The sequence below is a fragment of the Rhinoraja longicauda genome, chromosome 3 (genome assembly GCF_053455715.1).
Source record: "Rhinoraja longicauda isolate Sanriku21f chromosome 3, sRhiLon1.1, whole genome shotgun sequence".
Classification (NCBI taxonomy): Eukaryota; Metazoa; Chordata; class Chondrichthyes; order Rajiformes; family Arhynchobatidae; genus Rhinoraja; species Rhinoraja longicauda.
Window position 1 is genome coordinate 11,746,381 of NC_135955.1, and position 12,470 is coordinate 11,758,850.

The window sequence follows — 12,470 nt, forward strand, 5'->3', positions numbered from 1 at the left end:
AAGAGGACTGGTGGCTAACACCCCAGAAAACGTGGCAAGTGACAAATTAGATGTTTATAACGTGTCTTTAAAAAAATATATATAACAGCACATCATTGTATGTCCAGTAACAGCAGAACGCACCGATCTTTCCCATCGTTGCTGAGAGTGAGCACAAGGCATTCACGTTAACACCAACGTGAATTTCCTCGCTGCAAGTTTCTCCTGCTTCGGCAAGTGCAATGTTGATTCTTAAACACAGAGCTTCACTGCTCCATTTGGTTACGAAAATTAAACAACAGAATGTGACATAGAACGTTTCTCTTGTGATTTATACTCTCCCTTGTGTAGTGTTTTAATTGTGCAATCCAAAACCTACGATTGATCCCCAGATTTTTTGTTTTGGCCCGGAATTCATTGCAGGCGATAGTTTCATTGTAAGTTTCTGCATTTCATTGTTTGCTGTTGCATGGTTGGTTGTGCGTTGAATGCCTCGACTCCGAAACCCAGCAACAAAACCGAATGTTTACTACAACTCCTCGACTTGGAACAGTCTCTGTGTGTGTATGTGTGTGTGTATGTACAGCGTTTGGAGAAAGGCTGGTTGCCATGGACGGGCGAATTAGTAAATAAAGCAACATCGACCTTTATTTACCCAGATACTCAACCCATCTTGTTGGATGTTTTGGGGAATCCAAAGGTTTAAGATACATTTTGTTTTTAGTTGGAACAGAAGAGACATGTGTGAATAATTACTTTCCAGCATGCAACTAAAAGGCAGAAAGTGTTGGCTCAAAAAGGGTGTCCAATGACAAAAAAAAGGATGGTGGGTGTGTTATGAAACGAGCTGCCGGAAGAGGTAAACAGAGAAACATAGAAAATAGGTGCAGGAGTAGGCCATTCGGTCTATGATGGCTGATCAACCAGAATCAGTTCACCGTTCCTGCTTTCTCCCCATATCCCTTGATTCCATTGGCCTTAAGAGCTAAATCTACCTCTCTCTTGAATACATCCAGTGAATTGGCCTCCACTGCCTTCGGTGGCAGTGAATTCCACAGATTCACAACTTTCTGGGTGAAGAAGTCTTTCCTCATCTCAGTCCTAAATGGCCTACCCATTATTCTTAAACTGTGACTCCTAGTTCTGGACTCCCCCAACACTGGGAACATTAGTTGAGGTAGTTGAGGCAGGGACTATCAATGTTTAAGAAACATTTGGACAGATACATGGATAGGACAGGTTTAGAGGGATATGGGCCCTCAGTACTGGAGTAACTCAGCAGGTCAGGTAGCATCTCTGGAGAACATGGATAGGTGCACTCTCTCTGTGCAACAACCTGCTAGGCTTTGTCCAGTCCCCACCTCTTTTACAGGTCTCCCCCCACCACTATCAATCAGTGAGATCCAACCCGAAACATTGCCGATTAATGTCTTCCACAGATGCTGCCTGACCCGCTGAGTTACGCCAGCACTTTGTGTTTTGCTCAAGATTCCAGCGTCTGCAGTTTCTTGTGTCTCCACAGTTTGGTGATACCTTGAGCATCTCATGCTCACTCACTCACACACTCACACACCCTCTCACTCACACACTCACTCACTCACTCACTCACTCACTCACTCACTCACTCACTCACTCACTCACTCACTCACTCACTCACTCACTCACTCACTCACTCACTCACTCACTCACACCCTCTCACTCATACACCCTCTCACTCACTCACACCCTCTCACTCACTCACACACTCACACACCCTCTCACTCACACACCCTCACTCACATACCCTCACTCACACACCCTCTCACACACACACTCGCACGCATACACTTACTCACTCACAATCACTCACTCACACACCCTCACACTCACTCACTCTCACACTCTCACTCACACACCCTCTCACTCACACACCCTCACTCACACACCCTCTCACTCATACACCCTCTCACTCACTCACACCCTCTCACTCACTCACTCACACACTCACACACCCTCTCACTCACACACCCTCACTCACACACCCTCACTCACACACCCTCACTCACACACCCTCACACACACACCCTCTCACTCACTCACACCCTCTCACTCACTCACACCCTCTCACTCACTCTCACTCACTCACACCCTCTCACTCACTCACTCACTCACTCACTCACTCACTCACTCACACCCTCTCACTCACACACCCTCTCACTCACTCACACCCTCTCACTCACTCACTCACACCCTCTCACTCACACCCTCTCACTCACTCACTCACACACCCTCTCACACACACACTCACTCGCACGCATACACTCGCACGCATACACTTACTCACAATCACTCACTCACACACCCTCACACTCACTCATACCCTCTCACTCACTCACACCCTCTCACTCACACCCTCTCACACCCTCTCACTCACTCACATACTCACACACTCGCTCACTCACACACCCTCTCACTCACTCACACCCTCTCACTCACACCCTCTCACTCACACACACACTCACTCGCACGCATACACTTACTCACTCACAATCACTCACTCACACACACTTACTCACTCACTCACACACACCCACTTACACACATTCACTCACACACACCCACTTACACACATTCACTCACACACACCCACTTACACACATTCACTCACACACACCCACTTACACACATTCACTCACTCACACACATTCACTCACTCATTCACACACATCCACTCACACATACTCACACCCCTCCTCACCCACTCACTCATACACCCCTTCGCACACTCACACACTCCCTCACTCACGCACACAATATCCCACTCTGAATAATTCCACCTCCTGGCAGAGGCAGCAATTAAAACACTGTTCCAATGAGAGAAATCGTACTTTGAGCATTTCTATACAGTTACTATAAACATTGAAACGAGGGGTCAAGAGTCCTTCAGCCGAACATTCAGCGCCATTATCCCCTCCAGACCTGTTACTGAGCTCGGGGAACTGGGTCTCTGCACACCCATCTGCAAATGGATCCTCAACTTCCTGGTTGACAGAATACAAGAGGTACAAATTGGCAACAACACCTCCTCCTCGCTAACCATCAGCACAGGTAGCCAGTGCCATCTTCTTCGCTGCCGTGTGCCGGGGCAGCAGGGCGAAGGCCGCGAACGCCATCAGGAAGGCTGGCCCCGTCCTGGGGGTGGAGTTGGATTCATGAGAGGCGGTCTTGGAGGGGAGGATGCTCCTCAAACTGCGGAGCATCCTGGACAATACATCTCACCCCCCCCCCCATGACACACCGGTCAACCTGAGGAGCACCTTCAGCAACAGACCGGTTCCACCAAGATGCGGCACACAACGCCACAGGAGATCCTTCTTCCCTGTGGCTATCAAACTGTACAGCTCCTCCCCCTTCTGTCGTGGGGTAGAATCACCCGCCACACACAATCTTTGCACATCCACAATCCTTTCCACTCATCACTTTAATTTCATGTTTCATGTATTTTGTGTGTTATGATCAACTCCCTCCTGGGATGAATAAAGTTCTATCATATCGTATCGTATCATATCGTATCATATTGTAGGGGCACTCTAAGCCTCCGTGCTCTGTCGCCATGTAGCCTGGCCTGTACAACCCAATGCCACACCGACCCAGTGCCACTGATAGAACAACGGGCCTTTATGGCCAAGTTAAGACTAACATTTAAAAAAAAATCAGACTTGAAGGTTACAAAATGGCACCTAAAACGCGGCGACTCTTGTGTAGTTTAGTTTAGAGATACAGCATGGAAACAGGCCCTTCGGCCCACGGAGTCCATGTCGACCCACGATCACCCGTGCACTAGTTCTATCCTACGCATTGGGGACAATTTACAGAAGCCAATTAACCTAAACCCTGCACGTCTTTGGAATATGGGAGGAAACCGGAGCACCTGGAGAAAACCCACCCAGTCACAGGGAGAATGTGCAAACTCCGTACAGACAGCACCCGTAGTCAGGATCGAACCCGCGTCTCTGCTGTAAGGCAGCAACTCTACCATTGCACCACTGTACAGACTTATACTTAGTAAGATTGTGCCTAATGGCAAAGGAAGGATACTCACTGAACTGTGTGCAAAAAAAATCACTGTACCTAGATACACATGACAATAAAGTATCGTTGGTGTAGCTGGATGGAAAGACTTTTTGATAAATGTAGCTTAATTTTTAATTGCTATGCATACCAGCGCCTTTTTGTCTACAAAAAAACCCACTGTCCTATTCCACTGTTCTTAGGGTAAAGGCCAATTCTTAACATTATTACATCCGGTTCTGGCCTTCCAAGCCTTGAAATTCTGAGCACTGAACCACTCTAAGGTTCATTTTTCTCTCAGTATGACCCGTTGTACTTGTTTGTGTCTAGCGTGATTCAATAGTCAATAGGCGATTTATTTGTCACATACACATAAATGTGCAGTGAAATGAAACATTACCCGCAGTTCAACAATAAGACCAATAAAAATAAGCAATAAAAATGCAATAACACATACAATCATAAACCAACACCAAACAAAAGAAACATCCATCACAGTGAGTCTCCTCCAGTCACCTCCTCACTGTGGTGGAAGGCCAGAATGTCTTCTTGCACGGCATTATTTGACTGGATCGCATGCAAACAAAGCTAAGGTACTGTCCAATTCACCTCGACCCTATTGGACTTGATACTCCATATCTTTTCCTTTGCTCTGCCTATTGTACTTGAGTTTGATGTGGACCTGTTTACGTACGGTATTATCTGACTGAATTGGATAGCATGCAAAGCAAAGCTTTTCACTTTACCCCAGGTACGCGCAACAAAAATAAACCTAAGCCAAAACAAAAATGTTCACTGCATTGGGGGTACACATGACAAATGAAACCGATACCAACACTAACTTTCTTCCTTCAACAACAGGTTGACCAGCTGAAGGACTACAGACAGCGCCGTGAGGCACAAAGAAAGCAGCGTGAAATGGAGGAACGGGAAATCCTGGCAGAAATGGATGAGAGTGAGAAGAGGTTAACGAATGATAATCTGGTGCCTCACACTCAGTTAGCACTCAACCAGGTAACTTTTAAAAGAAGGTGTGTAGGAAGGAACTGCAGACGCTGGTTTACACCAGAGATAAACACAAGATGCTGGAGTAACTTAGAAGGTCATGCTGCTGACTCGCCGAGTTACTCCAGCATTTTGTGTCTAACTTTTAAGAAATGCAGCAATGTTCATAAGCGATGGGTTCGGTCGATCTCGGGTTCGATCCTGACTGCGGGTGCTGTCTACACGGAATTTATACGTTCTCCCCGTGACCATTTTTCTCCGGGTGCTCTGGTTTCCTCCCACACTCTAAACACAAGCAGGTTTGTAGGCCTTTACCTCCCCCCTCAACTCCATCCAAGGACCCAAACAGTCTTTCCAGGTGAGACAGAGGTTCACCTGCACCTCCTCCAACCTCATCTATTGCATCCGCTGCTCTAGATGTCAACTTATTTACATCGGCGATCGCTTCGCTCAACACCTGCGCTCGGTCCGCATTAACCAAACTGATCTCCCAGTGGCCGAGCACTTCAACTTTCCCTCCCATTCCCAGTCTGACCTTTCTGTCATGGGCCTCCTCCAGTGCCATAGTGAGGCCCACCGGAAATTGGAGGAACAGCACCTCATATTTCGTTGGGCAGTTTGCAGCCCAGTGGTATGAACATCGACTTCTCCAACTTTAGATAGTTCCTCTGTCCCTCCCTTCCCCTCCTCCTTCCCAGAACTCCCTCTATCTTCCTGTCTCCACCTATATCCTTCCTTTGTCCCGCCCCCGTGACATCAGTCTGAAGAAGGGTCTCGACCCGAAACGTCACCCATTCCTTCTCTCCCGAGATGCTGCCTGACCTACTGAGTTACTCCAGCATTTTGTGAATAAACAGGTTTGTAGGTTAAGGCATTTGGCCCATCAAGTCTACTCCGCCATTCAATCATGGCTGATCTATCTCTCTCAACCCCATTCTCTATCTAACTCTCTCTTAAATTCATCCAGTGATTTGGCCTCCACTGACTGCCCTCTGTGGCAGAGAATTCCACAAATTCACAACTCTCTGGGTGAAAAGGTTCCTTCTCCCCATAACCCCCAACACTTTTACTAATCAAAGCAATTCATAGCATTTTTTGCCTGAGTTTACACAGCCACATTCAACCACAATGCAATGCATCTTGAAATCAGTCCATTTGTCATTTTCCTGAAAAGAAAAGAAAACAAATCTCTTCCAGAGAGGTGGGACAGATAGATTTGTTTATTGAACTCATGTGCTGTTGAATTCATTCATTTGAAGGGACAGAAAAAGGATTAAAAAAATACAAAAAACATTAAAGCTTTTGCCCCAGAAACATTTCAACACTGAGCTTGACTGAATTTCTTCAAAATCCAACTGTGTTGATGTATTGCACCTTCCTCAAATGATGCCAATTTTGCTTTCGACTTTCTTTGCACATGACTTGCCTAATACCAGACTGTGCCAAGTTTGACTCCCACACTTGAAGGGAAATTGGTGTCTCCTATTGCAGGTTAAAGGTGCGCTCAATTTGAGGTATGATGTACTGTTATCATTTGCTAGGATTCTTCATCTACAATATTTATGTAAAATTGACCCTAGTGTGTGTAGGTTAGTGTCAGTATGCGGGGATCACTAGTCGGTGCGGACTCGGTGGGCCGAAGGGCCTGTTTCCTCGCTGTATCTCTAAACTAAACTAAGCCTACAAACCTGCATGTCTTTTTGGATGTGGGAGGAAACCGGAGCACCCAGGGGAACGCCATGGAGTCACAGGGAGAACGTGCAAACTCCACACAGACAACAACCAAAGTCAGGATCGAACCCGGGTCCCTGGCGCTGTGAGGCAGCAGCTCCACCTGCTGAACCACAAACGGGGAGTTGGGTGAAGGGGAAGTAGGGAGAAGGGTAAGGGTAAAAGAAAAAAGGTGGAGGAGAAGGATGTTTACCAAATAACCCTTGTCAAATGCTTCACCATTATTGCTAAAGATGCAAAGTGACCAAGTGTCAGGAAAAACAGCTGAACACGGCCTTATATGGCAACTCAGGGCAACAGAAGCCCACGTGGTACCTGTTGGTGTCAACTCCCCACGGATGTGTTATCAAGCTGTTCCTGTCACCTTCTACCCCTATCTACGTCTTGGTGCATAAAGGTTCACCATTAACGTGTTCATCCCATCTGCTTCGATCCAACCACGACAGCAAAACCCATCTTTTCATCGCTTGTGTGCAGAAACCCCAGCTCGGTGGCGCAGAGGTAGTGCTGCTGCCTTGTACATTCTCCCTGTGGCCATGTGGGTTTTCTCCGGGTGCTCCAGCTTCCTCTCATAGGAACAAAGAAAATAGGGGTAGGAGTAAGCCACTCGGCCCTTCGAGCCAACACCGCCATTCAATATGATCGTGGCTGATTATCCAAAATTAGTACCCTGTTTCTGCTTTCTCCCCATATCCCTTGATTCCCTTAGCCCAAAGAGCTAAATCCAACTCTCTCTTGAAAGCATCCAGTGAATTGGCCTCCACGGCCTTCTGTGGCAGTGAATTCCACAGATTCACAACTCTCTGGGTGAAAAAGTTTTTCCTCATCTCAGTATAAACGCACGCAGGTTTGTAGGTTAATTGGTTTCTACAAATTGTCCGCAATGTGTAGGATTAAACCAGTGTCGGGTGATCGTTGATCGGCTTGGACTCAGTGGGTTGAAGGGCCTGTTTCCATTCTGTATGTAAACTAAACTAAATTAAACTAAATTCTTCATATCTTCAGTTGTTGTATGCCTAACTCCTTGTTTGATTTGGGGGCAGAGATGGTCACATCAGTCCACATCATTCCTGTGGAGTCTGTTTGTAATTTTAAAGACTTATCTAGCTTTCTTTTTCTCCTTTCAAATCAAGAGATTTCCAGTCTCGCCATCTCCCCACTGGTAACGTCAACCAAAGACTGTTGCAGATTGAGAGCAATAGGATGAATTAAAAGTCAAAAACTCAATTTAATTAATAATCTGAAGCTTGGCCAAAATCCAATGCAGAATGAGAACAGGCTTTCAAGTAATAAATAGGTCAACTTATTTGATGTTCCACGATATTGGCATTTTAATTCATTATACCTTTATGATACCGTATTAAATATTTAGAAGCCAATTATCATTAAAATTTCATGTTTGTCTTTTTTGTGCATTCAGATGCACCCTGGATGTGTCGGCTTTGACCTCGCATTATAAATTGTGCAATAATTATTGATGATTGTTCCACATTGTAAGGTAATGAGGTTTAGTCATTTTCAATTTAGAGGTGAGAATTGGACTTTACTGGTTGACCCTCTGAAACGTTCCCAAAGCTGCACTTGGTTTGAAACCTGCCGTTCCTGGTGATCGGGCCTGGTTTGAAACCTGCCGTTCCTGGTGAACGATCACCCGACACTGGTTTGTGTTCGGGCTGCAGCCAGGAAGCTGGAAGAGCTTCCTACCCTTGGACTGATCCCGAACAATCCAGTAAGTGTTGCTGCCGTGTTTACAGTCATTTAGTGGCCTGATTCCCGGGGGGGGGGGGGGCGATAATGAAATTTCTGATTTTCTTGATTAAAAACCCACTCGGGAGAACGTGCAAACTCCACACAGACAGCACCAGAGGTCGGGGTCGAACCTGGGTCTCCGGCGCTGTGAGGCAGCAGCTCTACCAGCTACTGGTGGGCGGCATGGTGGCGCAGCGGTAGAGCTGCTGCCTTACAGTGCGTGCAGCGCCAGAGACCCGGGTTCGATCCCGACTACGGGTGCTGTCTGTACGGAGTTTGTACGTTCTCCCCGTGAACGGGTGGGTTTTCTCCGAGATCTTCGGTTTCCTCCCACACTCCAAAGACATCCAGGTTTGTAGGTTAATTAGCGTGGTATAAATGGAAATTGCCCCTAGCGTGTGTAGGATAGTGTGTGCTGGGATCGCTGGTCGGTGCGGACTCGGTGACTGTAGGGCCTGTTTCCGCGCTGTATCTCTAAACTAAACTAAAGCTGCAACTGTTTAACCTATGATTGAAGGGGATACTGTTGCTACCCACTAAGTGAAGGGATGTGGGGGTGGAGGGACAGTGGGGGTGGAGGGACAGTGCAGTGTTGAAGGAATGTGAAATCAAAAAATTATGTAAAAATTAAGAAAAATGCAGATGCAGGAAATACGAAATAAAAGCAGAAACTGCCAGAAAAGCTCAGTCGGTCAGGCAGCAAAGGAGCTTGCTGCCATTGTTAGTTTTAGCCATGTGTACAGACACAAAATGCTGGAGTAACTCAGCGGGTCAGACAGCATCTCTGGAGAAAAGGAATAGCTGATGTTTTGGGTCGAGACCCGTAACTTCGTTCAACCTTGTTCTCTCTTCTTATCCATAAGTTCATAAGTTATAGGAGCAGAATTAGGCCATTCAGCCCATCAAGTCTACTCCGCCATTCAATCATGACTGATCTGTCTCCCTCGTAACCCCTTTCTCCTGCCTTCTCCCCAGAACCTCTGACACCCGTACTAATCAAGAATCTATCTACCTCCGCCTTAAAAATATCCACTGACTTGGTCTCCACAGCCTTCTGTGGCAAAGAATTCCACAGATTCACCACCCTCTGCCTAAAGAAATTCCTCCTCATCTCTTTCCCAAAGGAACGTTCTTTAATTCTGAGGCTATGACCTTGAGTCCTGGACTCTCCCACTAGTGGAAGCATCCTCTCCACATCCACCCTATCCAAGCCTTTCACTATTCTGTACGTTTCAATGAGATCCCCCCTCATCCTTCTAAACTCCAGCGAGTACAGGCCCAGTGTCGTCAAACGCTCACCATACGTTGGTGCCATCAAATGCTCACCATATGTTATTCTGGGGAATGCACCGCAAATGTAATCTGCTAATGCTTTCCTTGAAGCCAGAGTCATTAAAATCCCATCAACAAATGAATTTCACTTACCATTACTGCCTACATAGAGAGAGAGAGCTGTTCCCTCTTTATTACGACTGAATGTGTCTACATTTGTTAAAATGAGCGATTTTGTCACGACGCTGTATGTCTTTGGAGTGTGGGAGGAAACCGAAGATCTCGGAGAAAACCCATGCAGGTCGCGGGGGGAACGTACAAACTCCGCACAGACAGCACCCGTAGTTGAGATTCCGGGAATCCAAAACAGCATTCAACCATTATGGGGTGCAGGGTTTTCTCTTTGGCAAAAGAGATCCTGTTATCGGAGTAACATTTTGCTGATTCTTCAAACTTCTCGCCTTCCTGGTCATTCTGGCAGGAGAAGGCAGGAGAATGGGGTTGGGAGGAAGAGATAGATCAGCCATGATTGAATGGCGGAGTAGACTTGATTGGCCGAATGACCTAATGCTGCTCCTATCACTTATGATCTTCCTTCTCAGGATGACTCTACCTCCAGAGAGCAGTGGATGCAGGAGCACAAGACTCAGTTGCTGAACCTCGCACAGAACCATGGGGAACATGTTAAAGGTATCCTGCAGCACAACCTACAACTGGAGGAGCAGAGAGCAGGTACTTGCAACTTGTTCGATGGTAACACTAAACTCATCACTCACTGCGGGCGGCACGGTGACGCAGCGGAAGAGTTGCTGTCCTACAGCGTCGGAGACCCGGGTTCGATCCTGACTACGGGTGCCGTCTGTATGGAGTTTGTACGTTCTCCCCGTGACCTGCGTGGGTTTTCACCAAGATCTTCGGTTTCCTCCCACACTCCAAAGACGTACAGCTTTGTAGGTTAATTGGCTTGTTGTAAATGTAAATTGTCCCTCGTGTGTAAGTGCGTGGGGATCGCTGGACGGTGCGGACTCGGTGGGCTGAAGGGCCTATTTCTGCGCTGTATCTCCAAACTAAACTAAACACTGGAAAATTAGCAAAACTGGCAATGACCACTTTAGATTTGATTAAAGAATACTATTGCATTTAGGTAAGCTCTATCAACTGCCTCTCCTTTCTTAATTTAGGTATCACTCCACCATGGAGGGCAGTTATATGTGCCATAGTTTATATCAGTTTACCATCAGTCAGATTTATTTAAATTACCATCTAGTTATTGAGTTATTAACTGGTCCAATGTTCAATAGCTCTGTTGATCTTTCTACAAGTCTTATCGAGCTGTAAATTACAATCAATAATGTGGAACTTCATGAAAGGGTCCATCAACCTGAGAGATTATTTTTTCATTCTCCTCAGTGTTGCCTGTCCTGTTGAATACGAGCATTTACTGTTTTTATTGGAGGAGGGGGATGGGGGAGGGGAGTGAGAAGTCACAAGTTTGCATACAGCCTCTTTCCAGTGTTACTGTTTGTCACATTCAACAAATTAAGAGTTAAAAATTACATTTCAAGATGTTTATGGACTATCTCGTTAGTGCAGTGATCCTGTGGTGCTGTGCTGAGGAATCAGCCTTGTATATGTACACACAAGGAATCACAAAGGGGGAGCAGTGAGCAGGATTCACACGAGTCTGAAGAAGGGTCTCGACCCAAAACGTCACCCATTCCTTCTCTCCAGAGATGCTGCCTGACCTGCTGAGTTACTCCAGCACTTTGTGTCCTTTCCAGCCTTGTACATATGTGCTAGTTAAACCTCTAAGCATTACCTGCCAAGCCATAGGTAGACACAAAATGCTGGAGTGACTCAGCAGGATAGGCAGCATCTCCGGAGAGAAGAGACGGGTGACGTTTCGGGTCGAGACCCTTCTTCAGATTCGTGTGATTCCTGCTCACCCCTCCCCCTCTGAGAATGATCTTGACCCAAAATGTCACCCATTCCTTCTCTCCAGAGATGCTGCTTGTCCGGCTGAGTTACTCCAGCTTTTTGTGTCTGTCTTCGATTTAAACCAGCATCTGCAGTTCCTTCCTGCACCTGCTAAGCCATGCCTGGACAAGGAATCACTGACACATAAGGTCAGAAGGTCTTAAGTGATAGGAGTGGATTAAGGCCATTCGGCCCATCAAGTCTACTCCGCCATTCAATCATGGCTGATCTATCTCTCCCTCCGAACCCCATTCTCCCGCCGTCTGCCTTTAACCCCTGACATCCGCACTAATCAAGAATCTATCTATATCTGTCTTAACAATATCCATTACTGTGGTCTCCACAGCCTTCTGTGGTAATGAATGACACCAAGCATCCTACGTAATTTGGGCTTTGTGTAAGATATACACTTAAAGATTATTATTAACTTATCGTTACAGTTTACATCCACATTCCAAAGACGTGTGAGTCTGAGCACTGCAATTCCTTCTCCTGTATCATCCTCTACCTTGCTTCCTTCACCCTAAAACCAGCAGGGATTATCTACCAGAACTTGGTATCGCAGTAGCTCAGCGGTAGAGGGCCAGAGACCCAGGTTTAATCCTGACCTCTTTATTTATTTATTTTTTAATATAAAAGTTTTATTCCAAAGAAAGACATACAAACATACTAAGCAAAATGTGATCAAACAAAAGCCGCCTGTATCG

At 46.4% G+C, this 12,470-nt stretch overlaps 1 protein-coding gene across 1 annotated transcript in view; it reads left to right on the forward strand.

Moving 5' to 3' along the window:
• The first annotated feature begins 4,916 nt into the window (after positions 1–4,916).
• The window catches only part of LOC144592319 (coiled-coil domain-containing protein 17-like), a 36,197-nt gene continuing 28,643 nt past the window's right edge, over positions 4,917–12,470 (forward strand). The window contains exons 1-2 of the mRNA XM_078396848.1: positions 4,917–5,043; positions 10,389–10,518. Coding sequence (XP_078252974.1) covers positions 4,948–5,043; positions 10,389–10,518 — 226 coding nt within the window. The 5' untranslated portion in view covers positions 4,917–4,947. The remainder of the gene's footprint in view (positions 5,044–10,388; positions 10,519–12,470) is intronic.